The sequence below is a fragment of the Ambystoma mexicanum genome, chromosome 10, assembly GCF_040938575.1.
Source record: "Ambystoma mexicanum isolate Mex_15411 chromosome 10, UKY_AmexF1_1, whole genome shotgun sequence".
Taxonomy (NCBI): Eukaryota; Metazoa; Chordata; class Amphibia; order Caudata; family Ambystomatidae; genus Ambystoma; species Ambystoma mexicanum.
The window spans coordinates 1,538,209,271-1,538,234,143 of NC_090932.1; the positions used below are offsets into that span (position 1 = coordinate 1,538,209,271).

At 48.4% G+C, this 24,873-nt stretch overlaps 1 protein-coding gene across 1 annotated transcript in view; it reads right to left on the bottom strand.

The window, feature by feature from the left end:
• The window catches only part of LOC138492530 (phospholipase A2, minor isoenzyme-like), a 60,194-nt gene extending 43,779 nt beyond the window's left edge, over positions 1 to 16,415 (bottom strand). The window contains exons 1-2 of the mRNA XM_069619748.1: positions 16,351 to 16,415; positions 6,521 to 6,683 (exon numbers count right to left, since the gene is read on the bottom strand). Of these exons, the coding sequence (XP_069475849.1) occupies positions 6,521 to 6,683; positions 16,351 to 16,384 (197 nt within the window). The 5' untranslated portion in view covers positions 16,385 to 16,415. The remainder of the gene's footprint in view (positions 1 to 6,520; positions 6,684 to 16,350) is intronic.
• Positions 16,416 to 24,873: the final 8,458 nt, after the last annotated feature.

Sequence of the window (24,873 nt, forward strand, 5' to 3'; positions counted from 1 at the left end):
TAGTGCATTGGCAAAGAAGCATGGTAAGTGCTGCAGTGGTGGAGGCTCAAGTAAGTGAGGGATGCAGAGGACTGTAGGGTTGCAGATACGGTTCCTGAGCTCATGGGAGGCCCGGAGGCAGTGCAAGGGGCTACTGGTCATGCAGGGGCCTGGTGCCCATGTGGTTCAGAGGTGGGTCATTTAACCAGTTAACGCACCAGACAGGAGCATCAGCAGGGGAGAGAGAGAGAGAGAGAGAGAAAGCAGAAGCAAAGTTGAAGGTCTTGAGTTGCTTCCAGAGCCTTAGCTGGTCCTTCTCAAGTTTGAGGAAGGCAGGGAGGCTGTTCCAGATGGAGGCCCCAGCCGAAGACAGAGATCTACTCCCCACTCTCTGCCAGGAGAAGCGTCTGACCCTCAGAGAGTTGGAGGTAGATGAGCAGAGGGCTGGAGAAGGAATGTGTTTAGGAAGAGAGAGTTGGAGGTAGTGTAGTACCCGGCCCCAGAAAGCCTTGTGAACAATGCAGAGGGTCTTGAACTTGATCCTTGCTGCCACTGGGAACCAGTGGAGAGATTCCAGGGCTGGAGAGATACGATCCCTCGGCTTAAGGCCAAGGACAAGTCTTGCAGTCCGGTTCTGGATCAGTTGCAAAGGGCGAAGAGTGGAGGCAGGCAGATTTAGGAAGAGGCTGTTGCAGTTGTCCAGCCTAGAGAGGACCAGAGCTCTGGAGACAATGAGCTTCTGGGGGAAAGTGAAAAAAGGAAGAAGACCTCTGGGGAGAGGCAGCTGGTAGTGGGACTTGTCAGAGATGTGGGGCGAGAAGGAGAGGGTGGAGTCGAAGATGACACCAAAGCGTTTTGACTTGCAGGAAGGTGCGAGTAGCGGGCCCATGGTGGCCGGCCAGAGTGAAAGAGGGAAAGCAGGGGTCCCAATGAGAAGGATCTTAGTCCTACTGGCATTAAGGCAGACATCGTTGGAGGCACACCATTCCTGAATCGTGCATGGACAGTCAGGAATGAGCGAGAGAGCAGAGGAGGCTGAGGGGAGCCTGAAGGAGAGCTGAGTGTCATCTGCATAACACTGAAAGTTAGAAGAGAAGGCAGAGATGAGGTGGGCCAGAGGTGTCGAGTAATGGTTCAAGAGCCAGGGTGAGAGGTTGGAACGTGGGCCATACATTGGGGCTACACATTGTGAGTAGTGCGAGGAGCAATACCCCGCCCAATTGGGCCTTTCCAACATCTCCATGTAGATTATGTAGACATGATACAAGTCTGCCAAGGCTACTGTTATATGATAGTAGTTGTATGCTCATTTTCCCGGTGGATCGAAGCTCGTCCCTGCTCACACCCTGATGCCCAAATGATGGCCAAATTACTCGTTTGAGATGTGTTCCCACGATGAGGGGTGTGCTAGGTCCTGTGGTCTGACAATGGACCTCATTTTTTAAATTTGACTTTTGAACATATTACAGCTCTACTGGGGATTAAGCATAAGTTAGGCTTCTGTGGCCTAATGAAAGAGAAAATAGCCAAAGTTAAAGCCAAATTGAAGAAGGGATGGCTTCATTACCTGCCCCTATCGTTGTTCGCATTGCGCAATCATCCTGGATCTGACACCTTTTAACCCCTCAGGTGATGGTGACAGGGCAACGCATGCCACTCCCAATTGAGCACTGACAGACACCCATAGCTTTGCTGCTCTCTTAGGTGATGAAATACATGATTGCCTTGCTTCGGTGATGGCCAGTGTCTCTTTTATCTCTTGACAGCTACAGTCCCAGTGGGAGAGGTTGAAGAAGGTTGAGGAAGACAACACAATGGAAATGAACTGCAAGCTACTCATGCAGCCACTGCTTTATCCAGGGGACTCTGTGTATTTACGAACATTCATTAGACCTTGGTTTAATCCTAGGTTTGAGGGACCTTTTGATGTAAAGCAGGCCACTGATTGCGCAGTGAAATTGAGTGGCAAGAAAGCCTGGAACTACATTGGAGACGTCAAGCCCTGCCGAAGTGAGACCTCTTCCCGCCAGTTCAAAGACGATTTGATACAAGAAGAAGAACAAGACAAAGGAGGAGCACCACAACAAAGATTGACTAGATCTATGAACAAAGTTAGGGAAGGACCCTATACAGAGCTAAATTAGGCACATTATCTTTTCTCACACTAGTTATTCATCGTGAAAGTAAAAGGACTGCTTTAAAAACATGGTTCCGTACCTGCACACGCCCTTCGAGGAGTACTTTCTCAGATTTATAATTGGGAACGAACAGATGATCCTACCTAGATTGTTTTTTCATGCTTTTCTGCTTTATGTGGCACAAACATCCCCACTTCTGACCCATGGCGATGCATCCATCATCACTTTACTAAGCAGTGCCAGAATTAGTTTGGTGTGGGAATGATTGTTTTTCACAGCTCTTGCACAGTATTACAGAAGAGCTTGAATAACACACTACAACTATATCGTGTTTTTGAGGCTTTTCAAGTGGCTTTACAGACTTTCAGAACAACAGAGAGGACATCTGGTACTACAAAAATGGGAGCTGTAATTTGTACTGCTGTGTTGATGTGTTGTGCCTTCTGTTGTCTCTACCACTTTACCCTCTTTGCATTGCGCAGGATTTTATTTTTGCATTGCACATGCCTTGAATCCCACAAACGCAACCCCTATCCATGCTCTTACGGAACCTATATCTGGGCAGATGACTAATGATGTCAGAGAAGTAAAAAGATTTAAACGTAGTGCAAACATAGACTTTGAATAGGTACATTTGTACACATGACCAAGGTGGGGAAAGAAACTACGATGCAGAGCTGCTATCTCTCGTCCCCTATCTCATGAGTACATCCAGAACATTCGTAGCAACTGAAAGTCCAACCACCAGAGCACAATGCCTCATGCACTTGTCACTCTGCACAACCAGAGGCCGATTTCAAGGGAAATGGCCTACATTAAGATGAATGCTGTGGATGAAGTTCCCATATGAAGACAGTTATATCAAGACTCAAGAGATGATAGATGACTGCTGGATCACTGACAAGTCAATAGAGTACATTCCTGATGATCCACACAAAGGAGAAGCCAAAATAGTGACACAAAAGGAATTACAATGCCCCAACACAGGACAAAAGGAGAGAGGTAGAATGCCAGGATGCTGGGAAAGACCTCAGTCCTACAACTGAAGGATGCAAAGAGGAACGGTGGGGAGCAAAGCACATGCAGTTCCAGTAGAAGTAGTACAAAAAGAAAAGGACGGTTGCCTCAAGGAATGGGAAGCAAGTGCACCCTTGCTCACCTGGGTGGAGAATGAAACTGGCCCTATGCTAATTCTACTGCTCGACAGTGCCTCATTATGTTTCCAGAATGATGGTCCAGTGAAGGTTGGAGAGAATAAAAGATTAAAGCGAATATTGAAGATACCTGGCATGACGGTCAGCAGTGCTAATGGACCACTACTGAGCCCGCGGGTCAAAGGCATACATGAAACTGCCACCAAACTGGGGAAGGATATGCTCTCTACTACAGCTAAAAACACCAGCACAAGTAATACCCCGAAAGGACATACAAGTAGATGGGATCCCTAAGAAGGATGCACATCAGAAGAAGAAGAGATCTGTAGAGCTGACAAGGGTGAACAGAGGAAAACTATGTGTCATCAAAGATGGAAGATGCACTGGACTCAATACGACCAGAGCATTCAACAGGACCGAGATGTTCTTTGTGTCCATCGTTCCCGGAGTTCAAGCAAATGTGAATGCCAAATAGCTCCAGACCACGCGATGGGAGCTAATGCAGATGATAAAACCGTCAAGGGGTTCAAAGCCATCAAGAACAATTGAGGGCTGTCAGATCAATGGCCCTACAAAACTGATACATTCAAGACCTTCTCACAGCTATGGAAGGAGGCATTTGCGCCACGATCGGGCCTTCCTGCTTTACATACATTCCCGCCCATGATAAAGAAAATGGCAACCTAACAGAAGATATCAGACCGGCACACTAAAATGGAGTCAGATACGAATGCTATAGGAACAGACGACGACTGGTTATCATACATCTTTTCCTGGATACTATCATATGGCCAATGGACTGAAAGTACTGGTAGCAGCATTGATACTAGTGTTATATGCCTTTTGTGTCATCAGAGTAGCAATATCACAAAGCAGGAATACTACTGAAAAGACTATAGGGATGAAGTTATTACTGGACGTAGAGACAGAAGAAGAGGAAACAAAGATTCGTAATGCACTGAGTGTCCCCTGTTCCCGCCAGGCACAGTGGTCGAGTTTTCTTTCAACTCACATGACTATTGGGGAAAATGAGTATGGTGCAACCCTGTTGGAGATTGCAGCTATATGATCTGGAGTTTGGACAACCATGCGAAGTACCATGGACATCTAGGAGGAGTGACTAAGGTCTGTGTTCTGTAACTGTACGTGAATAGGGAAGGTCGTTAGGGGAGTGTGGCGACTTGTCGACCAGAGGGGGGATTGAAGTGGATGATCCAAATGTGGCCCTCATAACTCCCACCCGACTTGCAGCCCAAAGGCAGAGAAATGAGAGATTTACACCCACTCCTAGGCCCTTCATCGCCATCAGTGATTTATTGCAGATGTGAGAAGCGCAGTTCACGAAGACAGCCATTTAAGCCGTACCCAATTGACAATATGGAAGAGATGCAGCTGTCATTGATTGAACAAGTTGACTGAATATAACCCTGAAAAGCTGATGATGTCACCACTGATATCATGACGTAGATGCGTTATAAATGAAGCATGTAGGCACCCATGCTTGAAGCTACACAAACATTTTAGTTTATTGCTGCTAGACATGAAACAAATGCGTAGGACTCATAGTAGTTAGAGGTCCGACACACTTATACAAGTAAATATTTAGCTATTTGGAAACAGCAAGATGCCAAGAATATGCACAATCAGCTTGCTTATGCTTAATTGCGACTAACATGAGCGTCCATAAGAACAAAGATGGAAGCCATGGGTTGGTTGAAGTTAATGTCGAAAGCACAACAAACGTCGAATACATGGAGAGGCTGACAGCCTGATTCAGCTAAAGGCAGACAGATAGAGTCTCCAGCACAGACACGCTGCACATCCTAGCCAAGGACAATCAGAGACAGAAAGTTTCCAGTTTACCAAGGCGATAAGACCCCTGCAAGGAATATATCTTAAAACCTCAAAATTACAATCAGAAGAGCTTCATTTTGTGGTCCGTACACACATAACCTGGAAGAACAGGACAGTGGGCCTTATTACAAGTCAACCGGTCCGGAAACAACATTGGTGGTAAATCCACCACCACCGTTGTTTCCGGACCGGCTGATTCTGAGTCCCGCAGACGGGAGGTGTCACTACCGCCAGGTCTGACCTGGCAGAAATAACACCACCCGCCTGCACGCGGACGTGGAAACACCGGCTCCGTCATAGACGGAACCAGTATTTCCATGGTCCCCATCCCCATGGAGTCCTAAGGGACTCAATGGGAATGGGGATTTACAGAATTCCGCCTCCAGAATTACCGGGTCACCAGGGTTGTAATGCCCCGGTGATTCCGGCAATCACGGAGGCAGAATGGTATTACCGGTCTGGTGGCAGCCTGCCGGTATTTCCGGCATGGCTACCGCCGGACGAGATGGAAAGATACAATTACTACACAGGTTCAAAGCTGATGTATTCCCTCAGGGCTTAGGCGATCAGAGATGGCAACTTATTGGGAACACACAACACCTTTGTGATTGCTCCCATTGCCTTGAATAGTTTCACTCAGCCTGGTACCTGTCCAAGGTCCCAAGGCTGAGAAGTCATATTCTGTCCAATTTTTAGCTACCTTTCACGTTAAGCGCACTATGTTGCAGTGGCCAATAACATCCCTGTTAACCCGCAACTTTGTAATTGTAACATTAAGAGGTGGTCCTAGGAGGAGCCACCAGATATGGTGATCCAAAAACCAGCCTAACCCCTATGGATTACTTATATAATTGTCCATGACTAACCAATCCCCTTCCCTGGAAGGTTTTTTGGGACATAACTTGTTTTTAGGACATCGCTAGCCTTTAAAATGGTGTAACCCACATTTGGAGGATGAGAACTTCTGGAACTCGATGCTGTTCTAGTATGATTCCTGTCATTCTAATTGATAAAGACAGTAAACTTTGCCCTATGATTGAGTCTTCAGTTCTTGCAGTGGGGATTTTGTTGGGGTGCAAGTACCCTCTTGCTGGTAATCGGGTGACTGCTAAGCGTGCCTCCGCTGCTCGTTTACAGCTTTAACCAATCTTGCATCAATAGAAGGAGGTACCATGGTCAATACCCTGCCCTGTTTTTAATGCTCTCAGTTTGCTCCAGCATCTTATGTGGAGGCTCAACACTGAAAGACAATGTGAATGCCGGGAGTAGAAACATGGATGATAGAGAAGACAAAGAAATAAGAGACTGTAGGAGGAATGCGATTGGTGCAGCAGAAGCGTCAGATGGATAGAAAGGAGACCCCCCCTCAACAGAGCAGAAGGTGCTTTCACTCACCTGTCCAGGGCATCAAGGGGGGTACCGCTGCCTCCCAGGCCGCAGTAACAGCCATAGTTGTTGTAGTCCAGTATAGGGTCGCTGTTTGGCATGGTGCACTTGATCATGGCCCTGAACTGCCACAGAGCCTTCATGTCCGGGGTGCCATAGACGGCAGCGGCAACTGTGGGGGAAGAACAAGGTACACATCAGGCATCTCATAGACTTCCCCAAGACAAGCGAAGGAAGCATGGAGGTGCTAAATGCAACCCATGTGAAGTCTCACGAGGTCAACAAGCTAGAACATTTAAAGGGACTGGTGTGGGAAGTGACACTTTATGTACTTTGACCCTGTATGGAATTACTAAATTGTGTGTTTGTGGTTCTTGAGATTTTTAGCAATTATGATTATGAAATTTAAAGGATTGTCATGATGCCTTAATACTGCCTTCATGATGGGGATCTGAACAGGCCCTGGAATGAAGTCCCCTTCCCACTGAACTCCCCAGATTCATGATGCCATTACCAGCCCCCTGGGATTAACTCCCCAGAGGATGGTCCCCCTGCCAATCCCATGGGATGGACTCCCCAGAGGATGATGCTGCTGCCAGCCCCATGAGATGGACTCCCCAGAGGATGATGCTGTCAGCCTCATGGGATGGACTCCCCAGATGCATAATGCCACTGCCAGCTACAAGGTATGGACTCCCCAGAGGATGATGCCGCTGTCAGCCTCATGGGATGGACTCCCCAGATGCATAATGCCACTGCCAGCTACAAGTTATGGACTCCCCAGAGGATGATGCCGCTGCCAGCCCCATGAGATGGACTCCCCAGAGGATGATGCTGTCAGCCTCATGGGATGGACTCCCCAGATGCATAATGCCACTGCCAGCTACAAGGTATGGACTGACTCCCCAGAGGATGATGCCGCTGCCAGCCCCATGAGATGGACTCCCCAGAGGATGATGCTGTCAGCCTCATGGGATGGACTCCCCAGATGCATAATGCCACTGCCAGCTACAAGGTATGGACTGACTCCCCAGAGGATGATGCCGCTGCCAGCCCCATGAGATGGACTCCCCAGAGGATGATGCTGTCAGCCTCATGGGATGGACTCCCCAGATGCATAATGCCACTGCCAGCTACAAGGTATGGACTCCCCAGAGGATGATGCCACTCCCAGCTACAAGGTATGGACTCCCCAGAGGATGATGCTGTCCGCCTCATGGGATGGACTCCCCAGATGCATAATGCCACTGCCAGCTACACAGTATGGACTCCCCAGAGGATGATGACACTGCCAGCTACAAGGTATGGACTCCCCAGAAGATGATGCTGTCAGCCTCATGGGATGGACTCCCCAGATGCATAATGCCACTGCCAGCTACAAGGTATGGACTCCCCAGAGGATGATGCCACTGCCAGCTACAAGGTATGGACTCCCCAGAGGATGATGCCACTGCCAGCTACAAGGTATGGACTCCCCAGAGGATGATGCTGTCAGCCTCATGGGATGGACTCCCCAGATGCATAATGGCACTGCCAGCTACACGGTATGGACTCCCCAGAGGATGATGCCACTGCCAGTCCCATGAGATGGACTCCCCAGAGGATGATGGCACTGCCAGTCACATGGAATGGACTCCCCGTATGGAAGACACCACTGCCAGCCACATGGGAGTGTTCCTGGATGATGACAGAAAGCTCAAGGGAAGGAGTTCACCTGTACAATAATAACATGCATGCGAATTGGCTTTAGTCAATAAATGAGGTCTTCACGAGTGCCATCGCCATGCCTCTATCTTTCTCTCTCTCTCTTTCTTTCTCTCTCTCTCTCCCTTTCTTTGTCTTTCGGCTGCAACTGACTCGAGCTGGAACTTCTGCCTGAGAAACCCTCTCAGTAGTTGAACAATCAGATAGTGCTGGTCTGGGGCTCGATGGCTGCATTTATTGCCTCCCTTGAGTCGCCCAACGTGGCAAGGCGAACAACCACGCGCCGACCTCTCTGCCACCTGTGCTTGTGACTGCCAAGGCTGCCTGGAACCTGTCGCCGAGCGCTTCCCTGGAGAAATCACGGACTCCCGGCCCCCGCACTGTGTGTGCCCCTGCTTTGCATTCCAGTACACAGCGTCTGTGAGGCTGAGGGACCTCAGAGAGTATGGCCTTTCAGGTGTGAAGAACACAGGAAAGAGTCCGATGTTGGTGGTTTATTCTCTGCTTATTATGCACACCGTTCTTTCCTATGAGTTACACAGCGCATTTTGCAGCTGCTGGAGTTTGTTTTTCCATGTCCCTGCTCCCCCACACCGGAACACTGAACTTTGCTTTGTTGTCCATGCCTGCTCTCCACAGAGGCAGAGGCAGAGCCCACTTCCTCTCCACTTGGAATGTGTGTCCACGTGCATTCTGGGATATTTGGTTATGTGCCGGAACTAGAAAGTGATTTCTGACATTCAGAGGGTGAAACTGAAGGGGAGCTCGTGGGAGGGGGTTGCCAGTGAAAGGGTCTAAATCAAATGAAGAGCATCTTGTGATGTCTGTTACAATCCAGTACCTGCTTGGCTTATGCATTTTGAGTTGCATTATATTGGTGAATAAGACTGCAGATTAATGTATAGTAAAGCGTATTCCAAGCTAATAACGGTGGGTACGAGTACCCCATGTCATTTAATCCCAGATTCCTCGTTTCAAAGCCTCAGTGGTAGGTATACCCTTTTGCAACGAAAAAAATATACTTTTTTTTGTAATTTACTTCATGTACATTACTTCAAATTTTACTTTTATTTTTTTTGGGGGGCGGTCCCCCCATAACCCTCTCCCCCTTCATTACCACCCCCAACCCAATACCCACCCCACCCCCTGCAACCCCTAACCCACAAATACCTACAACAATTCGAAGTCATTTGAACTAATGTTGTACACAAAGTAAATTACAACAAAGTAATTTACTTCGTGAAAACAACGGGAGACCGGTACAGCACCCAAAGAGGCTGCCACCTAGAGTCAAGAAAAATAAAGGGGTTACACGTGGAGCAACAGACGGTGCCCTACATTGAAGCAGGCTGGCATACAGGGGGGGGGAGGGGATTGGGAGGTTTTATTTAGAGCAGGTGATGTCTTTAAATGTCCAGCAAGGCAAACACAGCACGCATTGGACAGTGCTGCTGCTATTCCATTGGTATCAAACTCTCATGAGCATCTTGATGGTCTCCTAATGTAGTTTACCATTTCGAAAAGTACAGGCAAGGTACAATATGAGGTCCATGTGAGGCCGGCATCATACCACCACACAATTCACTAAAGCACCAATGCGCAGGTGACAGTGTGTGCAGCGTAGATGTCCACCCTTTTACCAGACTGTTAGAAAAACCTTTTAGTACCCTCCATTGGTGAAAGCCACTTGCAGCAAAAAGTGTTTGCAGGCCAGGTGCATGCCTGGCCTGCCTGGCACCTGCATCCCATTTGATCTCCACCTTCTCTCCTAACTGCCAGTGTTATGGGGATGACAAACAGCTCTCCTTCAAGCTTCCCTCCTCTGCCTCCTCCTCTTCCTCTCTCATTCCTGACTTCTATTGAGGCATGGTGCACTGCTAACGATCTCTGACTTAATGCCAGTAGGACGGAGATCCTTCTCATTGGGAACTCCCGTCATGCTCCTGTGAGGCAAAACATCTTCAACTCCTCCCTCTCCTTCTCTCCTCACATAACGGACCTTGCCAAGAATGCCCACTTTACACCTGCACCTCCTCAGAGGCCTTCTCCCTTTCCTCACCTTCCCCCAGAAACTCTGTGTCTCAGAGCTATAGTTGTCTCCAGGCTGGACTACTGCTATAACCTCTTCCTTGATCTGCCTAACTCCTCCCTTCGTCCCCTTCAACTAATCCAGAATAGGACTGCAAGACTTATCCTTGGCCTCAAGCCCAGGGACTGCATCTCTCTAGCCCTAAAATCTCTCTACTGACTCCCGGGTTTCTGTGAGGATCAAGTTCAAGACCCTCTGCATCATCCACAAGGCTTTCTGGGGCTTAGGACCCCTCTGCATCCAACTCTCCCTCCCTAAATACCTCCCTGCTAGAGCCCTGCGGTCATCTAGCTATAACTCTCTGCCAATCAGATACTTTTTTTCCAGCAGAGAGTGCGGGTAGGTCTCTCTCCTCTGCAGGTGCCTCCCTCTGGAAGGGCCTCCTTGCCCCTCTCAGATTTGAGCCGGCTCTCTTTAGGTTCCGGAAGCTTCTGAATACCTTCCCTTTCTCTTCTTCCTTCCCTCTCCCCTGCTAATGTCCCAGCCTGCTGCTTCACTGGCTGCCTGGTTCCTTCAGAGTCATAAAGAGCACCAGGCCCCCCAATCCAGTCTACCCTTGCACTTGGTCTCACCTGCCCCCCATCTACCTGCACTTGCCCTTGCAGGCTCCTCCCCCTGCACTAGCTTGGCTGGGCCTGCACTCTTGTAGCCCTCACCTTTAGCTTTCACCTTCGTCCCCATGCACTGTCTGCTTTCCCCTGGCTCTGTCAGCCTGGCCTCCCCTGGCACCCGCTTTTCTCACAGGCCCTTCCACCATGACCGGCACTCTCTCCCCTGCACTTCTCTTTACTGCACTTGCACGTTCCGAATGTCACAACGCCTAGTAGGATCGTTTGTTTTAGTCTCCCTGTTCCCCCACCCTCTTGTCTTGTTGCGCATCGAAACACATCCAAAAATGATCTAGCACTGCTACCACTTTCCTGTAAATTCTAATGCACAGGAGCAGGACCGACCTTAAAAGCTGCAGCGTCCCAGGCAGCAAATCAAAAATGTGGTGCCCTCTCCTCCCCCAGGTGCCACATTTTTCAATATGCACGGCAGGCACCGTATTGTCTTTAAATGTGCTACGCTCCCGAGAGGGGAGCACATTTAATTTCAATAGGGCACCTGCTGCGCCTTCTCCCACCATGCCAGCTCGGGGGGGACCTTGAATGATTCCCTCGAGCTGGTGTGGAGGGGGTCTTATAGCAGGGCACTTTGGGCAGCTGCCCGGCATGCCCTTTCCTATGGCCGGCTCTGCACAGGTGCCTGGCAGGCCTTTTTTCATTGCTAGAGCCTGCTGTCCCCAAACAAAGCATGGCGAGTTTCTTTGTCCTTTCTCTAGTCCCCCCAAACCAGCCATTTGCCCTACAAAGCCTTCACTGGCTCCCAGTCTCAGCACAGATTAAATTCAAATCCCTCTGTATCATCCACAAGGCTATCTGGGGCCTGGGGCCAGGGGCCACTCTATCTTCAACGCTTCCTGACTAAATACTCCCCTTCTAGATTCCTGCGTTCCTCGGTGCCAACTCTGTGCGTGTGAAGCGGTTTGCTAAACAGTGAGCTGGTGGTCGATCACTTTCCTCAGCGGACTCTCTCCTTTGGAACAGCCTCCCGCTCCCTCTGCGTCTTGAACCGGACCTCCTCAAGTTCAGGAAAAGCCTCAAGACCTTTCTCTTTAACTCTTTCTTCCCTGCTAATCATACAGTAGCGTGACTGATGTGCAGGGCCCTTATGTATCCTTGAGGCCCTGACCCTCCCACATCTTTCATCCCAACCACTGTCTACTTTCTGCACTTACTTGGCTCACTCTTCCCACGGGAGGTTGCACTTATGTTCTTGTATTCTTAGCACTTCACCCCGAGCACTTCTCCATGAGCAACACAGTACCTATCCCTCACCCCCCGCCCTCTGCACGTGCAAGTTCTGAACACTCACAAGGCATAGTAGGTTTGCTCCCCTTCCCTGTTAGTCTCACCATTTGTTTGTACTATTAATTCAATTATTTATCTTGTTGTAATTCTTTGGTTATTTCGCTTTGTGCCCACCCTGTCGCCCTGTGGGCGCTTTGAAACAGTTTTGCTAATTGTATAAGCACCTAACAAATGACCAATAAAATAAATGAATACATTTTAGGAATTGAGGTAATAATTAGACTGTGGAGTGTGCCATTTCCCTAAAGATCGCCGGGATGATGAGAGAGTGCCATGAGCTAAAAGAGCACCACTATAGAGAGATTGCATGATGAGCTAGAAGTGACAGCGCCCAATGACACAGTTGAAGTGAAATACCATGACTGCATTATGGTGAGATTATGCCACTGAGCTAAATGGATCATCCCACCATGACTCTGCACCGCTGCGATAAAAGAGCACCTTGCAGATGAGACTGCACACAAGAGCTAAAGATCGCTTTCTGGATATGATATGCCAAGGTTGTGGTCATGATGAGCTTAAAGAGCACCCCATGAAACTGTGCCCCTGAACGCAAAGATAGCTTCTCCGCGAAAATGTGCCCCATAGTTAAAACAGGATCTTCTTCATGAGACCGTGCCTATGAGATAATATAGCACCTCCCTGATAAGACTATAGTGATGAGATCAAAGAGGACCTTCCACGAAACTGTCTCCATGATCCAAAAGACCATGCTCATGAAATTGTGCCAGTAAGCTAAGAGTGCAACATCCTCACCAAGCAGTGCTTGTGAGCTAAAAGACAATTCACATGAAACTGTGCCAATAAGCTACGAGTGCAACATCCCCATGAAGCTGTGCTCATGAGCTAAAAGACCATTCCCTGAAACTATGCCAGTGAGCTGAGAGTGCAACATCCCCATGAAGCTGTGCTCATGAGCTGCAAGACAATTCCCATGAAACTGTGCCAATGAACTAAGAGTGCAACATCGCATGAAGCTGTGCTCACGAGTTAAAAGACCATTCCCTGAAACTGTGCCAGTAAGCTAAGAGTGCTCACCCCTAGAGTGAAACTGTGTCCATGAGCTAAAAGACCATTCCCATGAAACTGTGCCAATAAGCTTAGAGTGCAACAGCGCATGAAGCTGTGCATGTGAGATAAAAGACCATTCCCCTGAAACTGTGCCAGTAAACTAAGAGTGCTCCTCCCTAGAGTGAAACTGTGTCCATGAGCTAAAACACCATTCCCATGAAACTGTGCCAATAAGCTTAGAGTGCAACATCGCATGAAGCTGTGCACGTGAGCTAAAAGACCATTCCCCTGAAACTGTGCCAATAAGCTCAGAGTGCAACGTCGCATGAATCTGTGCTTGTGAGCTAAAAGACCATTCCCCTGAAACTATGCCAATGAGCTGAGAGTGCAACATCCCCATGAAACTGTGTCCATGAGCTAAAAGACCATTCCCATGAAACTGTGCCAATAAGCTTAGAGTGCAACAGCGCATGAAGCTGTGCATGTGAGATAAAAGACCATTCCCCCTGTGCCAATGAACTAAGAGTGCAACATCGCATGAAGCTGTGCTCATGAGCTAAAAGACCATTCCCCTGAAACTGTGCCAGTAAACTAAGAGTGCTCCTCCCTAGAGTGAAACTGTGTCCATGAGCTAAAACACCATTCCCATGAAACTGTGCCAATAAGCTTAGAGTGCAACATCGCATGAAGCTGTGCACGTGAGCTAAAAGACCATTCCCCTGAAACTGTGCCAATAAGCTCAGAGTGCAACGTCGCATGAATCTGTGCTTGTGAGCTAAAAGACCATTCCCCTGAAACTATGCCAATGAGCTGAGAGTGCAACACACACATGAAGCTGTGCTCATGAGCTAAAAGACCATTCATATGAAACTGTGCCAATAAGCTAAGAGTGCAACATCTGCTTGTGAGCTAAAAGACCATTCCCCTGAAACTATGCCAATGAGCTGAGAGTGCAACATCCCCATGAAGCTGTGCTCATGAGCTAAAAGACCATTCCCCTGAAACTGTGCCAATAAGCTGAGAGTGCAACACACGCATGAAGCTGTGCTCATGAGCTAAAAGACAATTCCCATCAAACTGTGCCAATAAGCGAAGAGTGCTATTCCCTGATGAAACTGTGACCATGAGCTAAAAGACCTTTCCCATGAAACTGCGCCAATAAGCTAAGAGTGCAACGTCGCATGAAGCTGTGCTTGTGAGCTAAAAGACCATTCCCATGAAACTGTGCCAATGAGCTAAGAGTGCAACATCCTCATGAAGCTGTGCTCATCAGCTAAAAGACCATTCCCATGAAACGATGCCAATAAGTTAAGCATGCTCCTCCCTGATGAAACTGTGCCAATAAGCTAAGAGTGCTCCTCACAGATGAAACTGTGCCAATGAGCTACAAGACAATTCCCATCAAACTGTGCCGATAAGGTAAGAGTGCTATTCCCTGATGAAACTGTGCCCATGATCTAAAAGACCTTTCATATGAAACTGTGCCAATAAGCTAAGAGTGCAACATCTGCATGAAGCTGTGCTCGTGAGCTAAAAGACCATTCCCATGAAACTGTGCCAATGAGCTAAGAGTGCAACATCCTCATGAAGCTGTGCTCATGAGCTAAAATACCATTCCCATGAAACTGTGCCAATGAGCTAAGAGTGCAACATCCTCATGAAGCTGTGCTCATGAGCTAAAAGACCATTCCCATGAAACTGTGCCAATGAGCCAAGAGTGCAACATCCTCATGAAGCTGTGCTCATGAGCTAAAAGACCTTTCCCATGAAACTGTGCCAATAAGCTAAGAGTGCAACATCCTCATGAAGCTGTGCTCATGAGCTAAAAGACCATTCCCATGAAACTGTGCCAATTAGCTAAGCGTGCTCCTCCCTGATGAAACTGTGCGCACAAGCTAAAAGACAATTCCCATGAAACTGTGCCAATGAGCTAAGAGTGCAACATCCACATGAAGCTGTGCTCATGAGCTAAAAGACAATTCCCATGAAACTGTGCCAATAAGATGAGAGTGCAACACGCACATGAAGCTGTGCTCATGAGCTGAAAGACCATTCCCATGAAACTGTGCCAATAAGCTAAGCGTGTTCCTCCCTGATGAAACGGTGCCAATGGGCTAAGAGTGCTCCTCCCTGATGAAACTATGCCCATGGGCTAAAACAACATCTGTCTTGAGCCTTTGTCCAATGAGCTACAGAAGATTCGGCTCGCTGTTTGGAGCCTCCCCACTTGTAGGTCACCTGGCGGTGGACTGTGTCTTCCATTGACCCAGCTGTTGGGTCATGCAGCATCATTATGGTCACATAATCCACTTGTTCAATAACAGATTCTGTACTGGGTTTTTCCACGCCTGTAACTGGGAGATGCCAACTCAGTCAGAGAGGGCCGGCACTGTTGAGGATTTTAAAGTAAACTCAATTTTGGTAACAAGGAATGTCGAGTCCCTACAAGCATTGAGAGGCGAACAATCAGTAGAGTTAGGAAGGAGCTGTAAGACTTGAAAGCAGTCTCCTGAAAAACAGGGTTCCCCTGTAAGGCGAGTCAGGGCTCAGTGGATGCAACCAAATCACAATCCTTCATGAAATTGTTTCATCAAGACTAGATTTTGGTAACAATGCTTATCTCGGGTTTCCTTGTAAAAATGTTGTCAGATTGCAGCGTGTACAAAATGCAGCTGCCAGCATCTTACTTTGATTAAGGACATTTGACCACATGCCGCCTAGTGTGTTGCAGTGGTCCCCGGTAAAACAAAGGTTTGTGTTTAAACACATGTGTTTAGTTTGCAAAATGGTACACGGCCACCATAAGAATCCCTTAGCAGGTAGACTGAAGCTTTTCTGGCCAGACCTCAAGATCTTTGTCTCCTGAACATCCCATATCACTTTTTGGTATAGGGCCTTTAAAATATGGACCAATGGCCTTTGACTATTAGATGCTGCAGAAACTTACTTGCATTTTGGAAATCTCTAAAAACCTTCCTGTTTCGCAGCCTAGATCACTCTATCTTCTAATCGTCTTGATGCATCGTCCTGCTCTCCTCCTCTCGTCTTCAGGCACATCCTTTTACGGCGGCAAGAAACCTAGGTGAACTTGTGTGCTTTACAAAGCTCACACACATACATACCTGCCAAGAGGAGAGTGAAGGCGAGCAGCTTCATGGTGCTGGCGGGTGCGTGCTTCCTGCAGAGATCTCTGTGAATGTGCGCTAGTGTATTTATCCCGCGGCCTGACCTTCACTTTGGCACAGATTAATCATATAGCTTGCAATCTTTCCACTGCTGACCCGACATGCATAATCGCCCCCCCCCCCTCCCCTCCGGGTGGCACAGTCACAAGGATTTAACCTTCAAGCTAATTGTAAATGTGTGTTTACACCTGGACTCTTTCCAGCAATTGAATCTCCCTATCAAAGTTGGGGTTTCATCACCATGAAATTGACTCGTGGCAGTGCTTCAAGTGGAAGGCAGAATCGAGGGGGAGGGGCTGTGGGTAGGGGGTGTGGCCTAAGTGCGGATGTGTGTACTTAGACCACACACCCTGACTAGAGCCGCTCCTCTGCCTATGAGGTGCGGGGGCGCGGTAATTGCTTGGCTCCCAGGCAGTGAGAGCCAAGCAGGAGAGTGTGGGTGCACCAGCATTATACCCTTGGTGTGTCCAGCCCCTCCTTTTTGTCCCAAATCACAGGCTCCGAATCCCGCTTGCAGGAAAAGAAAGGAGAGGCAGGGCGCACCAAAAGTATGATACCAGTGCACCAGAGCTCTCCTTCTGTTTCTTAATGAGAGGAGCTAACCCCCTGAAGTCAGCCCTTTTATTCAAGGAGCCGCATGGTTAAAGGGCTTCCTGCAGGGTTCGCCGACCCCTGCAGCAAACCTTTAACCATGTTGCTCCTTGAGGGAAAGGGCTGCCTGCTGGGTTTAGCTCCGCTCACTGAGAAACAGAAGAGGGGCTGACTCGCCCTCTCTTTTTGTTTTAGTGGGGAGTCAACAGCACCCAGCAGGTAGCCCTTTCATCCAGGTGCTGCATGGTTAAAGGGCTGCCTGCAGGTGTCAGCACTTCTGATTAGAAAAAAGGAGTGGCATTGCCTGATGCCTCCCCTTTTTTCTAATCAGAAGTGCCGACTGCTCTTTAAGCATGCAGCACTTTGGCAAAACAGGCTTCCTGAGGCATTAGCATATCTGGGGCAAGTCGGGGGTTAGCCACGGCAGGGCCCCAACTTAGGAGCCCTTCTTGGCTTCTGCCGGGACTCTGCCCCGGCCCACTTAAAGCCCTGACTATTGGGGGTGCAGTGTGGTTGTCAGGCACTGTATCATAGACTTCTCAGAAAAGACCTCCTGAATATATTTCTCCCCCCTGTGGCTCCAAACAAAAAACTTCCCTCAGATTTTCTAGGCCTGGCATGGGAATAGTAAAGTATCCGCTCCTAGAATCTGTAGGGGGAAAGCACTACCAGAGGTCCAGCATGTTTCAGTTACTCCTGTCACTTCAGTTTTAGAAACATTTTAACATTCAGTCGTGATCTGGCAAGTAAAAGCGAGCAGGGGTGGGATACAGCACCGTGGCCTATAAGACGTTATACTGAATTGGATAACTGAACGAAGCATTTAAGCAATTTCTTGGAATAAGATGACTGCAATGTGTATTTGAAGAGGAAATTGGGATTTTACGGCAGTACCTAGATGGGTGAAGCTGTACCTTTCATATTATGAATATTCCGAACATCTGAGGAATTACACGACTTCAAGATGGCAGTGCTGGGGCATCTCATGGTGACGTGCGGACATCCATGTGTCCAGTATACAAGGTTCATGGGGTATTAACTGGTATTAAATGGCCGCACTAGGGCATTTGAAACTGTACTTGGCATGCGATGGCATTACCTGGATATGTGAGGCTATAAATGCCCAAGATTGCATTAAAATAGCCTTATCACAGCTTGTAACTACTTGTATCATATGAGCCTTTTGCTTATTGTAGTTTGTCACCTCACATGCCAAGTGCAGTTTCAAATGCCCTAGTGCTGCTATTGTGTGCCAGTTAATACCCCATAAATCTTGTATACAGGCCACATGGATGTACAACATCAAATGTGTATGCCAACTGCAGCCTCAAATGCCTCACATTATCCAATTCAATATTACGCCTCACAGGCCCAGAGGTTGTTTCCACCCCTGCTCGCTTTTACTTCCCAGATAAGGGGTATAAGTACTTCCCAGATAAGGGGTATAAGGACACGTGTAACGTCGCTTTCTGTGATGTAGGTGGGTCAGTGGCCATGTGATGTTCCTTTGTATGGTGTCGTGGGCCATGTGAACCCGTGTGCTATCCCTGGAATTGGGGAGAATTGACATCACTGCAAACAACTAACCTCCTTTCATGCAGATGCTGCCTGCTCATCTTCTCCGAAGTCACAGGAGTGGCAGCTTGGCCACAGCCTGCCTGCTCAGCTCAGCTTAGCACCAGAAGCAGCTGAAGATCACACGCCCCCTCTCTGAAGTTATGTTATGTTATGTTATTTTGCATTTATATAGCGCCTTATATACCATTGGTATGGTCTGAAGGCGCTGGTAGGTTGAACGCCCTTGGGAACCGAAGTTCAGGTCAGTATAGAGAGTAGAGGGAGTCCAAACGTGCGTGTGCGCACCAGGTATGTGTGCAGCTGGTGCGGAAATCGAGTGGTAGTTGCTTCTTAGCTGTAGGTGTGGTGGTTGAGAGGTCAGGAGTATGTGTTCGCTCTGGTCGGTTTTACCCAGAACGAGTGTGGCTGCGTTAGGCCTGAGGAGAACGCCTGGCTGGGGGGTGTGAAACCAGCAATGATTACTTAGAGTGATGTGGAGTAAGCGGGAGATGTAGATATGAGAACAGTTATACCGAATGATGTCATAGTAACTCTGTGTTCTAGATAAGTGGTGGTGTAAGAGGGAGAGTAAGCGTGGGGTGTGGTATGATGTATGTTTTCAAGTGTTTCCTTCATTCCAAAGCATATTAAGTATCGTCCGTTGCACATATTCGCCCGTTCCTCATACTCGTCCGCCCCACACATTCGTCCAGTCATTATCATCGTCTAGTTCACACCCTCGTACACTTCTAAACGCTGTTGGGAACAATTCTGAATTCAACTTTCACAGAGAGGCTATTGGGTGCAACTTTCAAGTGTAACTGGGTACACTTCTAAAATGCTGTTGGGTACACTTCTAAATGCAGGTCGGAACAGTTTTAAAATCAACTTTCAGATAAGCTATTGGGTGCAGCTTTTAAATGCAATTGGGTACACTTCTAAAATGCCGTTGGATACACTTCTAATTGCAAGAGGGAACAATTCTAATTCAACTTTCTCAGAGGGGGTGTGGGGTACAGTTCTAGTTGCGAGTGGGAACAGTTCTTAATTCAACTTTCTCAGAGAGGCAATTGGGCGTAACATCTACATAAGATTGGGTATACTTCTAATGCAGGTGGGAACAATTTTAAAGTCAACTTTCACAGAGAGGCTATTGGGTGCAAACTTTCAGGTGCAACTGGGTACACTTCTAAATGCCGTTGGGTACATTTCTACATGCAAGAGGGAACAATTCTAATTCAACTTTCTCAGAGAGGCTATCCGGCGCAACTTCCAACTGTAATTGGGTACACTTCTAGGTGCAGGTGGGAACAGTTCTAATGCGGGTGGTAACAGATTTAAATTCAACTTTCGCAGAGAGGCTATTGGGCGCAGCTTCTAAATGCAATTGGGTACAATTCTAATGCAGGTGGGGACAATTCTAAATTCAACTTTCACAGAGAGGCTAATTGGGCGCAGCTTCTAAATGCAGTTGGGTGCAATTCTTCCTCTGCGAAGTATTAAGGAAGGTTTGCCTTATGTAGATGCAAAATTCTATCTTCCTTCTGAGGAATTACAGGAAGAGGCTTTGAAGAATTGCCATGACTCACCATTGGCAGGTCATCCAGGAGTAAAGAAAACTTTAGAACTTCTTTGAAGAGAATTTTGGTGGGAAAAGATGCCTGAAGACACAGTAAACTATGTTAGAACTTGTGAAGTATGTATTCGAGCAAAATCTGATCAAAAGGCTGCTGGTTTATTAGTACCACTGCCAATCCCACCTAGTCCATGGCATACTGTATCGATGGATTATATTGTTGAGTTGCCATCTGACAAGGGATGTTAAACAATTTTAGTGGTAGTAAATGTTTTTTCTAAAGCAGGACATTTTATTCCTATTAAGGGTGCCACTACAGCTATGTCTTTAGCACAAGCCTTTTTGCAGAATGTAGTGAAACTTCATGGGTTACCATGTCAAGTGATTTCAGATCGTGGAACACAGTTTGTCTCAAGGCTTTGGAAGGCAATCTGTCAAGAATTGGGAATTGAAATTAACTTGACTACTAGTAATCATCCCAAGGGTAATGGCCAAGCAGAAAGGGTAAACCAGGGGTTAGAAAAATACATTTGTTGTTATTTGGGTTCTGATCACAGTTGGGTGGAGTTGTTGAGGTTTGCCGAATTTTGTTATAACACTGTAAAGGATTCTACTTCTATGTCACCATTTTTTTAAACCAGGGTTTTCATTCACGTTTTCTGTCACAGGAGTGGCAGCTTGACACCTTGCCTGCTCAGCTCAGCACCAGAAGCAGCTGAAGATCACACGCCCCCTCTCTGAAGTCACAGGAGTGGCAGCTTGACACCTTGCCTGCCTGCCTGCTCAGCTCAGCACCAGAAGCAGCTGAAGATCACACGCCCCCTCTCTGAAGTCACAGGAGTGGCAGCTTGACACCTTGCCTGCCTGCTCAGCTCAACACCAGCAGCAGCTGAAGATCACACGCCCCCTCTCTGAAGTCACAGGAGTGGCAGTTTGACTCCAGCTTGACCCCAGCCTGCCCACTTTTCATTGGCTTGCAGCACTTGTCTTGCAGAGAGGCCCACCTGTATGGTCTAGGGGGTCACCCAGGACACACAGGTCGAAGTATACTAGGTGCTCATAGCCATACTAGCCCAGGAGCCCTTTGTCCACAAACGACTATACGTAGGAGAGATTGGTGCATTTGAGGCTTTTTAATTACATGATCATGTAAGCCTGCACTGCAGCAAGCGTAATGCTACTGGTCACTCGAGTCCTCCCCTACCATGGCCCCTGCCCATGGGGGTCAAGGAGCCACCCACTGTACTTCCGGTCACACTGGTCCTTTTGGCTGCACCAGCCTTGCCTATGCAGCAATAGACACTACAGGGCTCATGGACCACAAGCCTATTCTGCACCTGCACCTTAGGAAGACTGGGAAATGAGTACCCAGAACCAGCCAATGATAAAGCAAGACTTACTGTGCACACCCACCACGTAATGCAATCCGGGGTCTCGACACAATCAAGGTCCCACCCGAAACCTGACTTGGTGGTGGGGTAAGAGTTCACAGTCCCCCCTAGGAGGCAGACTTGGCAGACTTGTAAGGATGTAGTCAGTTTCCTTGTAAGTAATGATTGAGAAGCGCTAATCGGCTTTTACAATAACCTGGGCGCTTGTCCATAAAATTTACTAGCAGCATTGCTTTTCCATCTGTTACCCTTACCTCTCCCTATTCCTGGAAAAAGGGCAGATGTAGACATTGGTTCTTTTTGTTGGCACCAAAGGCTGCAGGTTTATCATCACAACATTACTAAACACTACAAGTTTGTCATCAGTGCAAAAACTGTTTGTAAAATTGTTCTCCAGGTGCGGCGACCAACCGACAGCCCCCTCTCTACATTGCTTCCCCCATTTTCCAACCAAGTCCACTCTATGCCAATGCTCCCTCAATGTTATTGTCTGCACCCCACCTGCCCTTGCAGGTGATCCTGGGCTGGAGGAGAGCTGTTCTTTCCTGGGGAAGCCGAACCTTCTTAGATACCTCCAGTGCCCTTGCCGCTAGGCCTCAGAGCAGCGCTGATTGCGAGAGGAGCGGAAACACCTCCTGCTTTCCCAAGCTCATTTGTAATTCCTACAGTGTCACTGGTCACTAACACAACGCCCCACCGTTCTGTGATTGCAACAGTGAAGTCTTTCTGCTTCCTTCATCGTAGTATTCCCTATTTAGGGTGGATGGAAGGAAAAACAGCTCTGGGACTCCTTTCTAGCAGTTCCGGTGCAGCAAAAGATGGTTCTGCTTGTTGGTTGAGCCTCCTTACACCTCCAGGCTCCCCCCATCTTTGTTCTCCTTTTGCTAGCTTTGCTGCCCATTTTTGCGGGCATCCCACCCCCTTTTCCTATCCCGGGCTGCAGCCCCGATTTCGCTGGCTTTTGGCCACCCATCCCCCCGATCACGGGGAATGAAGGAAGGAGGCGGCCATGTTATCTGTGCGCCTCCTTGCTTGAGGTCCCCCCATCGTCACCTCCATAACCTGGGCACTTGTCCATGAAATTTACCAACAGCATTGCTTTTCCATCTGTAACCCTTACCTCCCCCTATTCCTGGAAAAAGGGCAGATGTAGACATTGGTTCTTTTTGTTGGAATCAAAGGCCGCAGGTTTATTATCACAACATTACTAAACACTACATGTTTGTCATCAGTGCAAAAACTGTTTGTAAAATTGTTCTCCAGGTGCGGCGACCAGCCGACAGCCCCCTCTCTACATTGCTTCTCCCATTTTCCAACCAAGTACAATCTATGCCAATGCTCCATCAACGTTATTGTCTGCACCCCACCTGCCCTTGCAGGTGATCCTGGGCTGGAGGAGTGCTGCTCTTGCCGGGGGAAGCCGAACCCTCTTAGATACCTCCAGTGCCCTTGCCGCTAGGCCTCAGAGCAGCGCTGATTGCGAGAGGAGCGGAAACACCTCCTGCTTTCCCAAGCTCATTTGTAGTTCCTACAGTGTCACTGGTCACTAACACAACGCCCCAGCGTTCTGTGACTGCAACGGTGAAGTCTTTCTGCTTCCTTCATCGTAGTATTCCCTATTTAGGGTGGATGGAAGGAAAAACAGCTCTGGGACTCCTTCCTAGCAGTTTCGGTGCAGCAAAAGATGGTTTTGCTTGTTGGGTGAGCCTCCTTACACCTCCTGGCTCCCCCCTCTTTGTTCTGCTTTCGCTAGCTTTGCTGCCCATTTTTGAGGGCATCCCACCCCCTTTTCCTATCCCGGGCTGCAGCCCCAATTTCGCTGGCTTTTGGCCACCCATCCCCCCGATCACGGGGAAGGAAGGAAGGAAGGAGGCGGCCATGTTATCTGGGCGCCTCCTTGAGGTCCCCCTATCGTCACCTCCATAACCTGGGCACTTGTCCATGAAATTTACCAACAGCATTGCTTTTCCATCTTTTACCCTTACCTCCCCCTATTCCTGGAAAAAGGGCAGATGTAGACATTGGTTCTTTTTGTTGGAATCAAAGGCTGCAGGTTTATTATCACAACATTACTAAACACTACATGTTTGTTATCACCGCAAAAAACTGTTTGTAAAATTGTTCTCCAGGTGCGGCGACCAGCCGACAGCCCCCTCTCTACATTGCTTCCCCCATTTTCCAACCAAGTCCACTCTATGCCAAAGCTCCCCCAACCGTTATTGTCAGTGCCCCACCTGCCCTTGCAGGTGATCCTTGGCTGGGGGAGTGCTGTTCTTGCCGGGGGAAGCCGAGCCCTCTTAGATACCTAGATGCCTCTAGACCTCAGGGGAGTGCTGATCCGAGAGGAGGGAAAAACCTCCCGCTTTCCCAAGCTCATTTTAGCACCTACAGTGTCAATGGTGCTAACACACCGCCACGCCACTGATGGGCCCACACCCATCCGTGGCTCCCCCCATCCATGGCACATAGTTCCAGCAGCTTTGGGAACAGGTTCCAGAAAAACAAATCCATGCCTGCCCTTGACAGATGCACTCCATCTTTCTCATAATACTCCGGAGACTATCGGTTGATCAAACCGTGCCTGACCTGGGTGAAACCTCTGCCTCTGCAGAACTTGGCCATTGCCCCGTCCAACTTCCTTCTTGTTTTTTCCACTGCTAAATGACAGTCAGCTCCTCTCCAGGTTTGCCTTGGTATGACCTCAGACCAAATGATTTTGGTATCCCCTAACCGGGAAGGCAATTTCTGAAGGGTGTCCATCTCCATCATTTCCGTCATTAGCGCCCCTCTGCCCAAGCTTGTGAGGTCATTTCTACCCAGATGAATCATTAGCACATCAGGCCTGGGGTGTTTTCTCAACAGCCTTTGAACGTGACCTTCCAGCTGGCCCCATCTCGTCCACGACACCCCATGCCACCAGATCCGAAACTCGCTTGCTGTCATCCTCTCCCTCCCTGGGGTCCATTTATCCCTGGCCCTTGCTAGGAAGAGTGACCTACCACCCAAACTGACCATTTCTTCCTTATGGCTGCTGTTTGTTAAGGGGAGATGAGAACGTGCCACATTCACATCACATTATGTCCAGTCTTATATATCTCTTAAAACTGCTAGACTTCCATCCCCCTATTTCCATAATAGCTTCTGGCCACATGCGCAGACCTGCTGCTGATGTGGCTGCCCCAATTATGAACGAGTGGGTCCCGAAAACCCCTTCCCTTATTCCCATGTCCTTTAATGCCATGTCCATCACGCTTTTGAACTGGTACCTGCTCAGGGCCGTCCCGTCCCTGTGCAGAAAGAGAGGCGCACCTGCTCCTGCAGGACGCCTTATTTTTAGGTATGCGG